We start from the raw sequence: 20140 nt of genomic DNA on the forward strand, positions 1-20140 counted from the left end.
TGGGTTCGATTGTGCAAGTCTTTGGTATTGCATTTTTACAAGTGCTGACTTAATCCACATAAGCAGTTCTGGGATTCGGACGCAAATACATGGAACCATCAGCCAACTCAAAAGTTCCAGATTCAGATGAATAAAAGATAGCAAGCATGCTTCTCGTGAAGTATGTAGTTTCCCTGCCAACCGATTGTTTTATTTCTGCCACAAGCTTTGAGGAAACTTCCAGTGAGGTACGCGCGAAAAATACAACACATGCAGTCGACGTCTACATCTTCTCTGTTTGGCTTATCAAGTACAGCTTCTGACCATCACTAATCATGTCCACATCAGTAATTTTCCCTGCATCTTCAGATAGTATACAAGGTGCAGTTGGACACTGTAGCTGTTCTGCTGCGGTTCTGATGAGCTCTTCAACAGTGCCGGGGACCCATAACACAACCCCATGTCTTCTACGGTCTAGGGATTCCCATGGATGGAAAGGGAACATCGTGCACTTCTTTTTCAAGGGCACTTTATCTGCCACAATTCCACAGAAACATCTTTATACTTACGGAAGGGATGAGCCGATAGCATATATAACCAGTGGCTGCTGATAATGTGGAAGGATAAAATTTGTGCCCTTGAAGGTGTGCGGTGAAAGAAAAAGGAAATTAGGACATCATTCAGTTGTTACATACCTGCAATCTCATGAGAGCGTTCTGAAAATTCCGACAGCTGAGCAGATCTTGCAGCCTCGAGCAATCTGATCAAATTCTTGTTTCCACAAATTCGTCCCTCATCTAATGGAGTAGTTCCCCTTCTGTAGAATATAAAAAACCACGGGAAAGTTATACACCTCCATTAACTTCATAATTTCAAACAGGGGTTTAAAATTGTCTTTTGTTGCTCAATTCACCGGGCCGAATTTAAGTCAAATGGGAGCAGATGAACACTAAGAGGGAAATATAAAATATCCGCCTATACCAAAGGATGGTTTTAAAAATGTATTCCGCCAGATCCAGGGAATGGAATCAACTGTGTAATAAGTAAAGACTCCTCTGCCGAATGAACCAGAAGGTGGAACGTCTCCCACCATAGTTGAGGTTAAAATAGCCCAATCAATTTTTTTGTAGGTGAAAATGAGATGCATATCAGATTGCAAATATCATCTCTAGAGGACGAAGCATATAGCACATTCTACCTGTCCTTTGAGAAGACGCTGGCCCCAGCTTCGACAAGCAGCTTTGCCATCAGAAACAGTCCTTCTGAGGCAGCTACATGAAGTGGGGTGCGGTGATCATAATCTTTCGAGTTTGGGTCAATCCCACTGGACAGAAGTCTTTTGAGAAAGTCTGCATCCCCCTTTGCAACAGCACTGCAAAGAAAGCTACCAGCATCATCTACTTCCAGAGAGGCCCCTTCCCTGACAAGCAGTGAAGCTACTCGGTCATGTCCACTCTTGATAGCTTCTAGCAAGGCCGTATTCCCAAAATTATCTGTTGGTACAACAAAACCGGTCATATATTCCTACAAGAAATTAATAGATATCAGGTAGAATTAGAAGACTTCCCTGTGCTTCTATTACCTTTCTTGTTAATGTCCACTCCCTGATGAATCAGGAAAAGAATTATATCCTCAAATCCTCTTGCTGCTGCAAGATGCTGTCAAAGACAAGGTTGCTTATGTTTATGCTGATATTAATGCAGTAAATTTGGAGATGACATATCGATGCTTAAACTCGATAAAACGGACGAGCTAAGCTGAAGCAAAAACCCTTACCAAAGGCGACCTTCCATCATAATCTGTCTTGTTGGGGTCTGCTCCTGCCCGTATCAAGCTTTTTAGCTGATGCAGATCTCCATGATACGCTGCACTGTTTACCCTCAGTGCAAGTTCAGCCTCTTGCTTCCCAATATGAAATGTGATATCTGACTCCAGTTGTTTGACTCGAAGATTGGATTCCTTTCCCTGCAATATTGGAAGACTTATATTCAGTAGACAACAGATGGAAAACATATCATAAACTCTCTCTGTTGCTGCTATTGCGAGAAGCTTTCAAAAGATTAGATATATCTTTTTTGTGCAGATCTCAGCTAAGTAATATATTCATTGCTTACCTCCAGAAGATTGTCCATTACCCTCCGTCCATCATAAAAGTATATCTCGAGAATATTTGTCAGTGACTGTTTATCAAGACGCAGAAGCCGACTTAATTCACAGACACGGACTGTGTAAGGTTGAGGAATGTTGCAAAGGATTGAAATTTCTCCAAATGAGCTGTTGGGCTGTACAAGTGAAACAGTCTCTTCTGACCTATCCTCTCCTATGCCAACCTCCTCCTGCAAGTAAATATTTACAAGTATAAACTTTCTCGCTGCTGATCATCTTACGTTCTTCCCGACAGGCATGGAGAATCTAAAGGTTATATTTGGAACCTACTGCAGCAACATATAGAAAGCAGTGACAGTGTGTATTTTTTCTTTTTAGATTGCAAGGGAGACCTGTGAGCCTAGGAAATTAATGAAATAGAAATCCTAATAACTAATAAAGGGGCACGGTAGTCCCACCACGAGTATTGAATCTACAACCTCTTGGTTACCAGGCAAGGACGTGATCCGCTGTGCTAGACCTTCTTTGATAGTTAGTGACAGTAACTTTAATCATGAACAAATGAAAGCAGCACGAGGATTAAGGAAATCTACCAGGAGACCATGACAGACAAAATAAAGTTGATCCACCACATTTCCCTGTTCCATTATTACTTCTCCAGGGAGGAAGAATTCTTCATGGAGTCTAATGACCTACAGTGCAAAGAAGTAGCGGTCCTTCATCATCTCGTGCATGTAGAACAGGTCTAAATAACCCAAAAGCAAAAGATGCTTCTTTCCCTTGATCATTTCATAATTGTATTTCTACTTACAACTTGATTAATGAACTCTGAAGAGCATCCCCTGAAAAGAGCAACATTCTCGATGTACGGCATGTATAGTGTCTGAGAGATCTGCAGACAAATTTTGGCTCCTATGTTAAACAGAAATCCAAAAATATGAACCAGAGTAAAAGAAAAATTCTATTTATGTTTTCTTTCAATTACTTTTGCACGGATAGATATGGGGATATCTTGGATAACAGCAGCATCGGTGTAGCTACTCTCATACTGTAACCTTAAGTGGCCTTTGATCTGATCCCTTATGTCCTTCCCAAGTCTGTTCCTATTCATATATTTGATGAGATCTGTCATCTTATCCCGGAACTTCTCTGTCTTTGATCCTTTCACGATCAAAGCCGTCATGTTACCAATCAAGTAAGCACCAAGGATCATGTCGAATGAGGCATATATCATTATGAATATCATTTCTCTCAAATTGACGGCATGTATGTCTCCATAACCTGCAGCGGTGTCACAACCTCATACATAAGTCATTGGACATCCTGGATTCCTGATTCTTTGTTCTATTAGTAATAATAACAGCAAGAACGACAACAACAGCAATAATACTAGCAGCAGCAATAATAGTAATAATGTATTTAAAACGCTTTCAACTTCAAATGGAGCTGTTTTCATCTTTTTCCATTATAATTTTGTCCAGATGAATGATAACTGAGCCACAAAATTCATCCGTTGAACTTACCCACAGTCGCCATAGTAACAATGGCAAAATATAACGAAGTCATGTACCGCTTCCAGAGGTCAATTTCTCTGAAGTTGGAATAACTGAAATCCCCCAACTTTAGACTTCCAATCCAAGTGTAACCTTCTTTAGAAGGAGGCAGAGTAGTGGCTAAATAGTAAAAGATGCAGGCAGCTGTGTGAGTGCAGTAGAGTTCGACAACGATGAGCTTCACAATCCTGGTAAACAGATAGTTGATCCTTATATCCTTCTCCATTGCCTGAAAGAACTCCGTGACCTTGCGGACCCGGCTCAACCTTATCCATAAGAGATAACGCAATTCTTCTCTCCTGCCACAGGCCTGTAATGAAGGTTCATCTCACAGTTCAGAATATTAATTTAAAAAAATATGACTGTGATTGCGGATCTACACTACTCATTGACGTGGTGATTTTTTAAAACAGATCCTCTCCCTCCTCTGTTTCTAAAAGCTTTTGTTTGGCTCCTAAACTGAATCAAGACAAACCTCAGGAACAATTTCATATGGCTGTTTGCTTCACAGCTCCATTAGAGAAAAGAATCAACCTCAGCCACACTTTCTACAATTATGATAATTGGGAAGTGAATTTCCAAAATGAAAAACCAAACTTGACTGCATGCCATTCAGCCCTGGAGCAATGCCCATCCGGTCAGTATTATACCCTGTGGACTGGGAATATCTCACCAAATCAAATCCAATTACCCCATCTCGCATCACGGGAAAACAGGAAATTTAAGAGAAGATGCTGAAAGTGAGACCAGTACGCAGTTTCCTCAAAGCAAATATATAATTTCAAGCTGAATATATAAAGGTCCGGGTCACACCTTGTAAATAATATCCCAAGGCATGCAACCGAGAAAGTCAAGGAAAAAACTGGATTTCAAGTACCTGCATTGCATTGCAGGAGAGAGAACAAAATATACATCAGGAGATATAGTCATAAATACCATGGTACTAATTGATTACAATAATAAATAACACAAAGAGACCCGAAAAAAAAAAAGGAGGAAGAGGAAGAGGAACATGATGTGATATGCCATGTTAAAAGCAAAAACTTGTGGGTGGCTGATTGAGAGTTGCATTCATGAGAAAAACAACTTTCTGTGGCATGGCAGGACTAGACTAGTAGAAGAAGAGACTAGATATATAAAACTGACCGGAGAGAAATGGAGGTGCGATTGTTGACCATTCGATACGTTTGGCTGTCTCTGTAAGCTAGAAAAAATAGCAGGATAATGTCCACTAGGAAGGCAACCTGTCCGGCAATGTCAAGTATAAAGAGGTTCTCCGGGAGTCCGCGGAAGAAACCGAACTCCATTGGCGTGAAGAAAGATGAGTAGATCGCCCATATCAGTATGAATTTCTTCCATGCCCGATAACACCTGCAATATTAATAGTTGCATTTCTTCTTCTATATACTGACGTTCTTGAAACCGAATGCATGCATGCCAAATTTTATACATCCTTTCTCATATCATCCTCCTACATGTATATATTTATGGGAGAAGTGCAACAGAAGTCCTATAAGTTTAGACTTTTTTGGAGTTCATTCCTATAAATTTAATTTGAATTTTTCAGTCCTATATGTTTGCTCAGTAATGCGCTTTTAGTCCTATCAGTTAATAACCGTTAGGGATATGCTAACATGGATTTCACACCGTCAAATCTTTCCTATATGGCCATTAATTGTCCACGTGGCAGTTTTCTATTGACTGAAAATCAAAAAAGGAATTTTAGGAATAAACATAAGAAGTCCCGTGGCGATTTTCTATTCGTTGAAAGTATCTTAAAAATTAAATTTTCATTAATTATTATTTTTAATAATAATTTTTTTAGAAAATAAAATTTTTTTAAAAAATAAAAATAAAAATCGGAAGGGGGGCGAAAGCCGACAATGGGGATCTTGCTTCCGCTCACCACTCATGATTAGGGTCGCCAGCCCCCTCCCCCCTTTCGATTGCTTTTTTTTTTTATTTTCTAAAATATTTTTATTGTTAAAAATAATAATTAATTATATTTTAATTTTTTAAAAAGTTTTCAGCAAATAAAAATTGCCATGTGGACTTCTTATGCTAATTTCTGAATTTCTTTTTTTTTCATTTCTTAACATTTTAATTTTCAACCAATAGAAAATTATCACGTGAATAATTAACAGCCACTTATGACAGATTTGACATTGTGAAATTCATGTCAGTAGATCCCTAATAGTTATTACGGATATGACTAAAAGTGTACTACGTAGCAAACATATAGGACTGAAAAATTCAAATTAAAACTTATACTACTGAAGTCCAAAAAATTCCAAACTTATAGGACTCATGCTGCAGTTCTCCTATATATTTATTATATATCATAATAATAAAAAGCCAGCAAGCCAGCGCTCCAAATGCAGGAAAAAAAAATAAGCTGCCTCCTTTTCCCTGCTAGCCATGCATATATACACACAATAGATCGAACCCGTACTACACGCAGTTTTTAAGTAAGTTTTTATATTATAACTGTCCTTTTAAGATATAATTTATTGAATAATGTAATATTCTAATAAAAATATATATTGTGCAATGAAATTAATAGATAAAAGGAATTGGAGCTTTTGCTTTTTTACCATGTGGATGTAGATAAATGTTGAACGGATACCGTTACGGAGAAAGAAGTGGGAGGGAGAGAGGAGTGAAATGAGGAAAAGATATAAAAAAATATGGAGTAGTAAATTGTAGTAAGGTAATTCATTTACTATATTACTTTTTAATTCAACAATTATAATTTTTAATGAAATTGCAGAAAGGACATATTCGGAAAGTAAAAGTTAGATGAAAACTATAATAGTATAGGTATATAAATATATATAAACAATGTTAATTCTTGATTGACTCCATTGAAAAGAAAAGTGGAAGGATCTCGTACTTCCACAAAAAAGAATAACAAATGTATGTACGATCAATCTCAATCGAGGAGATATCTCGCAGCTATAATATATTCATGTAGCACATGATAGTATCAAACAATACGTCTTAAAACTTAACTATGAAATATGAATTCAACCAAAAAAAAAAAGAGGAGGTGAAATATTATGTTTTTAATTTCCGTATTAATATATATAAGTCACATATGCAATTCAGATACAAGCTTATAGCTAACTTACTCGCAGAGAACATTGTATAGAAAGTTTTTGCATATAGCCATTAATATAGACGTCATTTAATAATCACCGAAAAGGATTTCAAGTAACGATTTGGATTTGGAATCGTCAAATTATATATTATATGCACATGTCAATCAATCAAGTTATTACGACTAATTACATGGAGTTGGAACCGCCAAATTTATATGGATACTTATCAAAAAAATTATTAATTATATGGTCAGCTGACAGCTGTGCTTGTTCTAGTTGCACGTAATACAAAATGATAGATAAGGGAGATATTATTTAATCAGAAAATTTAAAAATTATTCAGCAAAAAAGAAAATCTAGAAATGTTTTATTATAGATATTTATATATTATCTGAATATATGAATTTCGTTCAATTAATCTCGGGAGCTCTGTGCGAAGCACGGAATTGATAATCACGCTAAAAATACTCTTTTGATTCCAAGAATTTCAAACATATAATAGAGGTGGATACTAAAACTCCTTTTTAATCTGTAAGTTAAACTTTTTGAAGATATAACTTATAAGTACTCTAAAATTTTATGTTCATTAATTCCAGATAAATAATTTCACATGTTGGCTTTGGCATAGACAGATGGATTTGAGGATAACCATAGAGTGAGATATGATATAGCAGCTGATTGCCATTGATTTTGTCATTCATTATCCAGGCGTCCGTTCCGTCCGGTGGGGGTACTCATTGATGATTGATTGATTGATTGGTTGGTTGTCCGAGGAAGGAAGCAAAAGAGAGAGAGAAAAGGAGGAAAAAAAAAAAGAAAAAGTCAACAGTCAAAACAAACCAAACTTGGTGGGCGCACCATCCGGCCGAAAGCCAGCCACGTGTGGCTCAGTGACGCGAACGACAGTCTGCAATGCAATCACACCCCGGCCGGGCCGGCCCCTCCCAAGTCCCGCCCCACCAATTTATTTATTTATTTATATTTCTTTTTCTAATTCTAAAAGATTTTTCCTTTTTTATTTTTTATTTTTCCTTTTTTTCTTTGCAAATTAGTTTAGATAGCAACTGTACCGGTCTCTCTTTTCTCTCTCTCTCTCTCTCTCTCTCTCTCTCTCTATCTAGTTCTCGGGCTTTGAATCCAATACTAAGGAGCAACCAATGGCTGAATCTCCGCTGTTTATGGAAAAAGGAGCCACATGCACTTCACAATCACAAGAGAGAGAGAGAGAGAGAGAGAGAGATTAATCGATGAACGAACGTTCGTTCGGCTCGGATCATCAGTTTCAGTGATTTGGTGGGAGGAAGAGATCGAGGAAACCGCCACCCAGAGGGAGTTACCGGAAATGGTGGGCAGAAGATCGAGCGAATATCGGATTGGATTATGAATGAATTAATAAGTAAGTTAGTTACTCACCTGTTGTTGGGATGAATGGCGAGGCCTCTTGACAGGTCTTTGACGCCGCTGATTAGGGACTCGCGGGTGAACTTGCGGTGGGCGGCTGATTCGAGTCTCAACTCATTGGTAATGAGGTTGAATTGGCTCCCCCTGGATGATTTGATCCGCTCTCTCGGTTCCTCAAACATGTAGTCTTCTGTTCGCTGCTGATCATCCGATGACGACAACGACGACGACGATTCTTCTGGCCTCGCTCTCCCCTCGCCCTGCAGGCCACGATGGTCCTGATCTGCCCTTATTATCTGAGCACTGGGAGGGGCAGTCAGTGACTTCTTCATCAACTTCTTCATCATCAGCAGCGCTCGCAAACAAAACAGCCCTTAATTATAACTTCTCCAATCTCTCTCCCTAACCCTTCTTTGTAATCTGGCCGGATGTCTGCGAGTGTATATATGTATATGGAGAACCAAAGGTCAGGCCGATCGAAGCAAGGAGCTGCAACTATGCTATTACTATATAGCAAGACAAGGGTTCATATGGTGATCGATCGATCTGGTGGTAGACGTTGTTGCACTACCTTCAATTTGTGCCTAATTAATTTGCCCTGCGGCAATGCCAATTGATGAGTAGTCCGTCAGTTTTACATTTACTACTATTCTACTCTCTCTCTCTCTCTCTCTCTCTCTCTCTCTCTCTCTCTCTCTCTCTCTGCGACGCATGATCTGTGGTCAGTCCTTTCAGATATACATGTGGGTGCGTTTTCCTGCCGAGAATTAATTAACGTAGACATAGACTCACTACATATATGAACAATAATTAATAACAATGCCAAAAAGCACGAGTGTGCTGCTGAGCGAATGAGCGAGCAAGCGTGAGCCATGACTGACTCACAAGAATGAGGGAAACATGTACCTATACATATGTGTGTGTGTGTGTGGGACGGCTCCCGTCCTTTGTTCTCCTGTCCTGATGGGGATAGATGCTGTATATTGCTAGCTCATGAATGGTGCGCAGGCAGAACTTCTAGAAAAGATAAGAAGATGTTAGATTAGGCTGTGTCGATCTTCCAAAGACAAAGTTGATACCATGGCAATGGAGACTTCACATGTAATATATATATATATATATATATATGGATGTCTGCAGGATGGATCATATAGATACATATATCACGCATGGTACACAGACCCCCGCAGAAGAATCGGGATGAAATTCCTAACTATTGACGGCAACCGTGTAGGTTATATATATAGAGAGAGAGGGAGAGAAGAAGGATAAGCAGAGACGCGAAACGGAGGAAACAGCCACTAGTTCGGTCAGTCATATTCTTCCATCTCTCGATGTGTATATATACATATAAATTAAGATAAAAAAAACTGCAGTATTAGATGTATATGATGATGGTAACTGAATTTCATCAATAAAGTAAGTAAAAGACTATTTTAAAAATCGCCCTCCCAACCTTTTTTTTTTCTACAAAAGAGATCCATGAGCCTATCCCTCCCAACCATATATTATCAAAAGGATATATTTTGTTTAATACTATTATATTTTATATACTAATATATATTTAGGGTAAAATCCACTCACCTTCCTTGAGATTTGGAGAAATAATCGGTCTTTATTTTTTAAGGAAAATACATATTTGGGCCATAACTTTTGAAACGTTTTTTCCTAAGACCATATATTTACTATTTTACCTAAGAAGGCCACCATCTATGTAAAATGTTCATGTAAGTCCTTTCTTACTTTTTAAATATGTGTTCTTAATTTTTTTTAAAAAAAGAGGAAATTGAACAAAGTAAAAAAAAAAAAAGATGGGCAAAGAGGAGAGAGAGATCTCCAACAATGTTACTTCGGGTATGACATTCACCTCATCCCATAACTGTTTAATGTAATTATATGGTTCAAACCGTATTGTGCTTGTCTATGGATACTTTTTTTTTTTAACCATATGCATCCCCGGTGGCTTACATCTAGCCACCACTATGTAAGACGAGGTCTCCAACATCCCCTAGTGAAATCGTCTAGGGTGACAATGGTTGGTGACATTTCAATCACCCCTTTCTCTCTTTACTTCTCCATCTGTTCGTAGTTTTTAGCTTCTTTCTTTTTTGTATTTTGTATTTTTTATTTTTCAAAATAAAGAAAATATTTTTGAAATAAAATTTTTATGTAATGTGGGCCTTAGTTAGTAAAAAATAAATGTATGGTCTTGAAGAAAAAAAAAGAGCAAAAATTATGACCTAAATTGATATTTTTTCCTAAAAATAAAGATTTGGTCAAATAAGTCAAATGGAGTTGAGTGCATATTTCTCAACAAATGGAGTTAAGTGTTATTTCTTCAAACATCAAGGGATATGAGTGCATTTTATATATTTATTTTGTTATTAATATTGAAGTGATTACCTGTTAATTTTAATCTTAAATAAAAAGTTCAAGATTATTGAATATTACGTAGATAGTAAATTTTTTTCAAAAAGTTTCAATAATATTTTGTTGTATCGATATCTTATTAAAAAAGATTCATTCAACTTTAAAAATTCAAAAATTTATGATTTATTAAGTATTATGTAACGAACAATATCTCATTAGAAAATTATAAAACAAAAAAAATCTACTTTTATTCTGATCATATTGTAATATATCTTTTAAAAATTAAGGACATGTTTGGTTTTAGAGTTTTTTTAACTCTACTTATCTTCAATTTAACAACACAATTATTATTTTTTCTTTAATTTTTTTTAACCATTTAATTATATTTTTAATACTAAATTCTTTCAGCTATTCATTACTTTTTCCATAATTCAACATCACAATTATTACTTTCTTTCAACTATTCATTACTTTTTTTCCACTTTTTCCCATAATTCAACAATACAATCATTACAACTCTAAATAAATATAATTATTTATAGTTATCCACTCCAGTCTCAAATAAAGCCTAAATTTTTATTATAAATTTTTAAAAACTCAACAAATTGATAAAATCTCATTCAATGATTGGAGCATTCTGAGGCTAAAATAAAATAATAAAAAAATAAAAAATATATAAAATAAAACATGATAGGTATGAGGAATGGATCAGTGGCACATGGTGCCAATCCATAATAAAAAAAAGTTCTGAGTTCGATACTCACAAGTGAGACTTATGTACGTCCCTTTATTTTGCTCTAGTTCATACCTTTACACTAGGCCAAGGGGCCTCCCTTATCACGAGACAAAAAGAATAAGTCATAAACATACTTAAAAATTATAAAATAGAAAAAAACTTAAATAAAAGTTAAAAGTCAAATTCATATTGATCCACGACAAGATTAATAAATAATTTAAAAGAAAACTTCCAAGCACCGCGAGATGAAATTATCTGGTCATATTGACGACATATTCATGTAGTGTTATATTATGAGTTGTGTTCACCTATTTACGACGGTTAGAGTTGTCATCACTCAATCAATACTTTTGTGCGCACCCGAATTTCATCTCGTCGGGGCACGCGTGCGCGCGCCTATGCAACGCGGCTTGGGAGTGTCCACCTTCCCGGGGACGCGCGACGGACGCACGTGAGAAGGAGTCGCCACTTGCCATTTTACGACCCGAAGGTCGAGGGCCGGCAAGTTACCCGGGTCTAGGGGTACGGGGTACACCTAATTGCTAAGGCATATGGTCTGCGAAACCTGAGGTTCCGAATTCGGGGGTTCTGTTACATGCGAGCCTATATCTCGCATGCCCTATCGGTACTCTAGCTTGTCTAGGCTTGCCATTTTAATTTAATTACCGCTTAATTAAGTTCCGCTCAATCTTACGCGTTTTGACATCGTAAATTCGAAGGAACATTCCGACCGTCCACTCTCCAACCGGGATTCTTACATGAATAAATGTACAACATAAATCCTTACATTGTCCTCTCAAATAAGTAAAATACAAATTACGACAACTGAATCCCGGTCGAATCGCGTTCGGTTATTATTCCACTCGTACTCACCGTGTGGTTTGAAAAGACCGAAATTGAAATTAAGATGCGCGCTCAGTGTTAGGGGAATTGGACCCCGTGATCTACGATTGGGGCGTTGGACCCCCTATGAATCGTGCCCTAAAGGATCGGGCTCGATCCGCTTAACAAACAAGTGCAAGAATGTTAACAAGCGGATATAAATAAAACAAACAATGGGGTTTTGTTATTGTCGAATTTACGTAAATTAACCAATTATTAACCGGGGTATCTTGGCATACAAATCCTACCCTAAAACAAACAAAGTGGGTACAAGGTGCGAATCGATCAAGGATCGCATCGGGAAGATATTTCGCATTTGGCATTATTTTCCGAGGACTTGACGTACGTGACGTCTGTTGTCAAGTCTTGTGTTGGTGGGTTGCTTTTAGAATTGTTCTATGTTGTGACACTACGGTTATTACAAGTTATTACCGAACATTGATTCCACCCGTAAATCCTAGAACCTAGTGCCTATCCCGCTATTGCCCGCTTTCGTCTTAACCAAGTACACAATTAGTCCGGTATTTGTATTTTGAGCCCATCCACCGAACTAACTACCCGAGACTACGCTAGAATAACGAAAAACTCATCGGTCGGATAGAGCGGGCTATGCAGATGAACCTGCGCCTAGATAGGTAGCCCATCCCTACCCTGATACCATAATGTTTCTCTTATTCTAACCCTAGGGGTGTCGCTAAGTTGCAAATAGACGATTTTGCCCTTGAGGTAAAAATTATTTTCGGGAAAGTGAGATTACGCGGTGCGGGCCACCTCGGCCTGTGACCGGCGCTAACCGATTCCCTAGACCTTCCAGGGTTGTCAAGAACCCTAAAAGAGCCAAAAGATCGGTTAATCTATCCGGAAGTGATTTAAGAAAAACTTCCACGTCCCGACCTGAGTTTCCTGAAATCAGGTGAGGCCTCGAGTCGAGACGCGCAAGTCCTTCCTAGACATCCATGTCACATCGAACCACGTGTCTCGAGTTTTATAAAATTTGCAAGTTTTGAAAAGGGCACCAACGCATGTTTGCAATCTATCGACGCGTGTTACCGATTTATTATCAATTCGTGCAAAATTATCAGGGCCGAGTGAATTAATTAATCGCATGAACATCCCAATTACCCCGTTAGTGGAATTATTGGTTAAATTAATTAATGTTTTGCCAAATGCTCTAAATATGCGAGTTTCAGACCGTCGAGCCGATCATTGATAGACCGTCCGATGGGAATCCTAATTCCCGACCGCCTTGGGATTTAAAAGTTAGTTTTAGGTCGAGTTTGCATGATTAAGTCGATTCATGTGAGGTTTCGATTAAAAACGAGAAAATAAAGCATTTAAACACGGATCAGGAGCGCATTATCACATCAAGCACAACAAACATACAAATTTACACAATCGGTGCCGCTATGATCATGATAAACACATACAAGCATACGCAAACATAATGTTGATAAAATTGATAAAACAGCACCGATTCATGCGAGCAAAAATCATGCAAAGAGCACGCATCATCACGTTGTATACAAATAATTACAGGAACAAATATTTAAAGGGGGCACATACGTTGTCGATCGGGGATCCAAGTAGGTAAGGGTTGGATATCTTAAAAAATGTCCAGGGACTGATTTGAATAATTTTAAAAGAACAGGGACTGGTTTGAAAATTCGGATAAAGTTTCAAGGGACTGATTTAAAAATCCTGAAAAATTGGGGACTGTGAAGAAGTTACTGAAAATATCCCAGGACTTGTTTGAAGCGAATTTGAAAATTCGGGCTGATCTGGAAGTGAAAATGCCCAGGGACTAAACTGAAACGACTCGAAGAGTTCTTTGGGCTGGTTGGAAAATTCAGGAAAATTCAAGGACCGATTGGAAAATGCTATAAATGGCTGAGACTCGGCTGAAACGAATTTTACAATTTTGGGGCAGATCTGAAAGGGCGAAAAATGATCCCGGGACTAAAATGAAACAACTCGAAAAGTTCCTTAGGATGTTTGAACAATTCTGAAAAATTCAAGAACTGATTGGAAAATGATAAAAATGGCTGGGCCTTGGCTGAAATGAATTTTAAAATTCGGGGCAGATCTGAAAAAAAAAATGCATCCTCGGGACTGAAATGAGACAAAGCAGAAAGTTTGTAAAATCGAGTTCGGGACAAATCCGATCAACCACGCAACCCAAGAACGTTCATTTCACGTCACATCCATCCAATCAAACATTAATATTCAGAAATGGAGCCCTAAAGATGCTGCTAAGTCGAGAATTTACCTAGTTCGAGAAGTTGAGGGGTGATTCTGTAAATAAAAATAATAATAAAAGACAAAATGCTGGACGAGTTGGGCCGGGCTGTGACGGGCCGAAATCCGGTGGGGTGGACTGGGCCGAATGGGCCGAACGGACCGAGTTGGGCTGGACGCTGGTGGACCGGGCCACTACCGCTAGAATGGGCCGCCGCTGGGGTGGCTGTTGGGCCGCAGGGTCTGGACCGGACCGCGTTGGTCTGCTGGGCTGGGCGTATCTGTTCAATGGGGATCTGGACCCGATTACAAAATAAATAAATAAATAAAAATAAAAATGGAGAAGAAGGAGAGGGATCGGGCGATGATGTCGGCGTCGGGGACGAGTCGCGTGCGAGGGGAAGAAGAGAGAGCCGGGGAGTCGAGCGGTGGGAGCTACGAGCTCGACTGGGAGTTGGGCCGGGGAAGCCGAGCTGAGGGCGAAGTCGGCGTGGGAGCCGAGGGCGAGTCGAGGGACTGTCCGAGCTCTGGGGTCTCGGTGCCAAACGAGCTGCCGGTTCCGAGGGAGGGCGTTCGAGCTACGAGTTTTCCGTTTTTTTTTTTTAAATCGAGAGGCCGAGAGAGAGAGAGATCCGAAATAAATCGGGCTCCGGCCGTCTTAAAACTCGAGCTAAGGGTCGTGATTTTTTTGAGAGAAAATATCGGAGCTGCCGGTCAAAAGAATGGCGTCCGAGCTGGGAGTTTTCCGTCCGAATCAGCTGGAGATTTTTCGCGAGAGCCCCACCCGAACTCTGTGAGCTGCGGGCTTTTGTTCCGGAATCGAGAGAGAGAGAGAGATCGTGTGCACGAAATCCGTTCGCGTGTGCAGAGGAAGACGTTGGCGTGTGCAGAGGAGTTGGCGTGTGGCAGGCTCGGGTGCAGCGGCTCAGGAGGCTCGGGTCGAGGAGCAGCTGGAACGGAAAGGGAAAAAAAAGAAAAAAACAAAGGAGTCAAAAGAAGAAGAAGAAGGACGAAGGCTAGGGGGAAACAGGGAGGAAGAAGGGAAAGCCATGGTCAGAAGTCAGCAGTCTGACTTCTGACCGGTTTTTGAATTTTTTTTTTTTTTTGAAATTGACGTGCGTACAAATTGAAAATTCCGTCTTCTCAATCGGACGTCGGAAAGATAATTCGAGACTGCCATCACGCTTAGAAAAATTCGATGATCGATATTATGCGACCAAATTATTTTCAATCTTGAATTTTGTCACGAATTTTGAAAATTGACGTCGATGTACGCGAAATTCGAAAACGTCACAAATAGTATTATATTGAAAAATCATAAAATTGGTACGAGATTTAGGAAAATGTGCTATCTCCGAAAAGTCGTGAATACTCGGGTAAATAATTGAAAATACTTCCCTCACGGGTGGCAAAAAAACGACGATTCTGCCCCTCTGAAACCGGTGGACCAAAATTGGGTGCTGATAACTTTGTTAGTAGAATTGTAGGAGACATTACTCTCGTAATTACCGGAGATCGAATATTAATGGTTATTCTCTCTCTCAATAAGTGTACTTCCTAGAACTCGAACTTGCACCTTCCTCTTTACGGGAATAGAGCTGCTTTCTACTCAATCAACACTTTATTAGTAAATTGTAACGGACATTGCTCTTGCAATTCTGGATCGAGTATTATTAAAGATTATTCTCCCTCTCAACAAGTATGTTTCTCGGGATTTGAACTTGCTTCACCTCCCTACGAGGGTGGGAGTTACTACCGATTAGATAACACTTTGTTTAATATATTTATATTTATTTTAGTATTAATATTTTCTTCCTATTACAAAAGAGGCACATTGACTTAATTCAATGAAATAAAAATTCTAATATCTAATATAGAGGCACATGTAATCCCACTGATTATCAAACATCGACCATTTTGGTTATCAGGGGAGAGCATATGCTACTGCACTCCACACTCTTTGATTTTTAGTATCAATATTTAGATAATATAAGTACATATAAATTCATCTTTCAAAAAAATTGAAAGATAGTCAAATATAATATCTTATATTGTTATTTAAATGAAAAGTTCAATTTTATAAGGATCACTTTATTTATAAGATCCGGTCAAAAAGTGAGAAATATCAATAACTATTAGTTTGAATACGAAACAATTTTAAATAAAAGAGAAGAATTAAATGACAAAATTATCCACTTAATATCATTCTCTCCTACCTTCCATGTGCCAACCTCTTCTTATTTTACTCTCTTCTCAACCTTCCAATTTCACTTTTTATTACATCACTTTTGTTTATTTTTCAAATTCTATTTCCAATCCTTAATTCTTATTTTCTTGCCCTTAATCTTTATTTTCCTATTGCAAATTAATCCATTCATAAGTGTATTGGGAAAAGATCATTACATCTGGAGTATGATATGTGCGGGTTAGGTCGTGTTATGCACTTGTAAGTTTCTAGTAGATACTAAAATCTTCAAAAAAAATATTTTAAAAATATTATATTATATCGATATCTTCTCAAAACATTCAATTTTAAAAATTCAATGGTTTGTGATTTATTAAATACTATGTAACTAACAGTATCTTATCAAAAAATTAGAATAATATTTTGTTTTATTTAGATCTTATCATAAAGTATCTTTTAAAAGTAAAAAAATTATTATAAAAATTTCAAAAACTAAAAACATCGTAAAACTTTTGGAAAAACTAAAAATTTAAAAATTTTCATTCGACAATCTAGGCATTCTGAGGTAATTTGATTAGGCCCACCATAGTTCTTTTTTATTATTATTATATATATATATATACACACACGCTAGTCGTGGAACCTGTGCATTGCATATGATAGAATGTGAAGTTCACATTGTGAACCATTTTTCTTTCTTATCATTAAATATTATAAACGTGTTTTAAACTATTATAAATCATAATTTACAATTAATAAAAATATATTATTATATATATGACTAATAGTAATTGAATTTAACCAATAAGTAAGTAAAAACTATATTAAAAGTCTGCACAATCATAAATAATAAGAAGAAATATGTATATGTTTATATATATATATATCATATATATTAATATATTGTTTATTTTAATATTAATATTTATGTGATTAGATATTAATTTTAATGTTCTCTAAAAAATAAGATTATTAAATATTAAATCGATAGTAAAGTTTTCTTAAAAGGTTTCAATAATGTTCTATTATATCTATATCGTATTTAAAATATTCATTCATTTTTTAAAAATTAAAAGATTTATGATTTATAAAATATCATGTAACTGGATTTGGGGAGGGAAAATAAAGAAAAAAATGGAGAGAGAGAAAAAATAGGGAAGTTGGTAGTTTCTGTGGTGGATTTATAATCATATCCATCCGATGACTTTTTTGTAAATTGAAACATCAAACTATATAGTACGTACATTTTGGGAATACTAAAATTGAAGTGAGAAAGGTCCTCTTCGAGTTTTATAAGAAGAGAACTAAGAGAAGAGAAGAGATACAAGTGTGGCTAATTACGCGTGGTGTGTATATATATATATATATATATACATCGATCCAGCTGTGGGCCGACGTTCAGTACATAATTATATATGCATATAAACGTTTGGTTTGCTGAGTTAGCATCTCATCAAATAAGCAACGTGGATGGGCATTTTAAGGTTGAAGAAGAAAAGATAGAATACCATGGACGCCATTCCCCTTCTCTCTCTCTTTGTTGACTCGTTTTTTATTTACTAGCTGAAGACCTACGCATTGCGCATGCTATAATTTATTTATATGGTAGGATGTTGTTGAATATCGCAATAAACATTAAAATATTATTAAAAAATTTAGAAAATCAAATGAGATAAGTTTTCAATATTCATGATAATATAAGAATTGGTTTTTATTACTAAATCATGTAAAGCATGTTATATCATGTAATATACTCGTTTATAATTTCTTAAATTATTTACTAATTTAAAATTTAATAATTAATCGACTCTTTTATCACACTTAGTATAACTAACACCGATCACCACTTAGAATAGCCCTCTCAAATGCAAAACAAATATCATGCAAAAAAAAAAAGTACTTTTTTAAGCGTGACTTTGTATATCTATACGATCCATTATATACTATAAAATTTGACTGAGATTTGAATTGAATTTTCGTTTAGTATATATAATTGAAATTGATGTTAGCAGGTACAGTACGTGGTTTAATAACATGACAAAGCTGGGCAAGATGGCAGCCCTGGTCTTACTCTAGCTTATACGCGGTGGATATAGCTGGATGCTAATATAATATTATAGGAAAAAAAGATATTTGTGATCCTATAAATTCAGTCTACATCAAATTTGATCATATAAGTTTTAAAAGTATCAAATCAGTCCTATATTTGCTCCGTAAAATGTTTTTGGTCCAATCTGTGACTAGGCGATAACGTATACTGTCGTGGATAATAATGCTGTTAATTTGGCCACATGGCAATTTTTTTTATTGAAAATACAAAATATAAAATAAAAATAAAAATAACTAAAAATTAATAAAATATAATTTAAAACAGAAATTTAAAAAAAAAAAGGGACCAAGGGCCCAGCCCCTTGAGGGGGCTGGTGTGGGTGTCACCAAGGGCCCCCACCCGTCCAAGGGCTGGTGACCCATCCAAGGGGGCGAGGCTAAAATAAATAAATAAATAGAAATGAAATACAAATCTTTCGATTTGGGGGGCTAGGGGCCCTACCGACGGTGCCCATCTTCTCAAGTAAGGTCGCTGACGAACTCTGAAAATGTCGGCGACCTAATCCAGGGCAACCACCCAGCCCGAAAAGGGTTAGGTTGTTTTCCTATTTTTAATTTTTTAATTTTCTGTTTCTTTATTTTTTTGAATTTTTATATACTGGTGAAAATTATTTAACGGTGTTAGCGTTCATGTCAGCACCCGTTACCGTTCGGCCACAGAATGACCAAAATTGTATTATAAGATCAAAATTGCATTTTTCCTAATATTATATGTATGTTTGTGTACATATATATGGTGTGAAGTTTTCTTTTGTTCATCAAAACAAAAGTCAATCTTTTTTCCTTCTTCATGTTTGGGTACGTACCATCTCCATTTTTTTATTCTTGCGCCTATATGTACGTATATTACCCCCAACATGCACATGTGAGATGTAATCCTACTAATTATACGCATGTATGGCGTTGAGAAGTAAAAATAAATTAATACCACGTTGATTAGAGAAAGAAAGATAATTGGGTTATATGAGATCTAGATTTCACGACCTAATAGCTTGAATTTTTAGTGAAAATCGGTCTAAACCCGTATAGATAATGAAATTTTATATGATACCAAAGCATGTTATACTTAAGCACATTCATGTGTGCTCACACCACACCTATCCAACATCGAGAGCAGCCAAACGTGGCTCATGTTTGTCCCCCTCACCTGAGCATGGACGAAGAAGCTCGCCCCATGGTCAATTGTTGAGAGCCGATGTCTAAGGGCATGTACACATGCAGATGTAGGTAAGTGAAAGAGACCACACATTATCCCGTGAGAGTGTGTATTGAGAAGTAAAAATGAATTAATCCTACATGGATTAGAGAACTATAAGTCCAATGAAATTTAATAGGTGCAAGATATATTGACACATATATTCAGCTACAGTAGAACTTGAAAATAAGAACTATATATAAGCTGGAGCGAGTTTACACACACACCACAATTGATCAGGACACACCACTCTGAGAGATCAAACCAAAAGGACCTAGCTTTATATTT

At 37.0% G+C, this 20140-nt stretch overlaps 1 protein-coding gene across 4 annotated transcripts; it reads right to left on the bottom strand.

The window, feature by feature from the left end:
* On the bottom strand, window positions 1-9448 carry LOC116207755 (potassium channel SKOR). Of its 4 annotated transcripts, none has more exons than XM_031540843.1 (15): window positions 9323-9448; window positions 9047-9157; window positions 8153-8572; window positions 4785-5009; window positions 4452-4515; window positions 3609-3948; window positions 3071-3366; window positions 2897-2977; window positions 2679-2777; window positions 2094-2315; window positions 1756-1944; window positions 1562-1637; window positions 1178-1472; window positions 675-796; window positions 1-513 (listed from the first exon to the last, which is right to left on the bottom strand). In XM_031540843.1, exons 3-15 carry the CDS (start codon window positions 8485-8487, stop codon window positions 263-265), a joined length of 2595 nt encoding a protein of 864 aa, XP_031396703.1. In that variant the 5' UTR covers window positions 8488-8572; window positions 9047-9157; window positions 9323-9448; the 3' UTR covers window positions 1-262. The 4 variants fall into 4 exon arrangements, with proteins under 4 accessions (XP_031396703.1, XP_031396704.1, XP_031396702.1 ...); XM_031540844.1 differs by having other exon boundaries at window positions 9299-9414; XM_031540842.1 differs by having other exon boundaries at window positions 9240-9414.
* Between the last annotated feature and the right edge of the window lie 10692 nt (window positions 9449-20140).

The sequence above is a fragment of the Punica granatum genome, chromosome 5, assembly GCF_007655135.1.
Source record: "Punica granatum isolate Tunisia-2019 chromosome 5, ASM765513v2, whole genome shotgun sequence".
NCBI classification, from domain to species: Eukaryota; Viridiplantae; Streptophyta; class Magnoliopsida; order Myrtales; family Lythraceae; genus Punica; species Punica granatum.

Coding starts and splice junctions, on each gene's coding strand:
- LOC116207755 (XM_031540843.1), bottom strand. CDS start 8,487: ATGATGAAGAAGTTGATGAAGAAGTCACTGACTGCCCCTCCCAGTGCT. Junction 4,516..4,784: donor CGCACCTCCATTTCTCTCCG/GTCAGTTTTATA, acceptor AATGCAATGCAG/GTACTTGAAATCCAGTTTTT. Junction 2,778..2,896: donor CAGAGTTCATTAATCAAGTT/GTAAGTAGAAAT, acceptor TTTGCACTGTAG/GTCATTAGACTCCATGAAGA.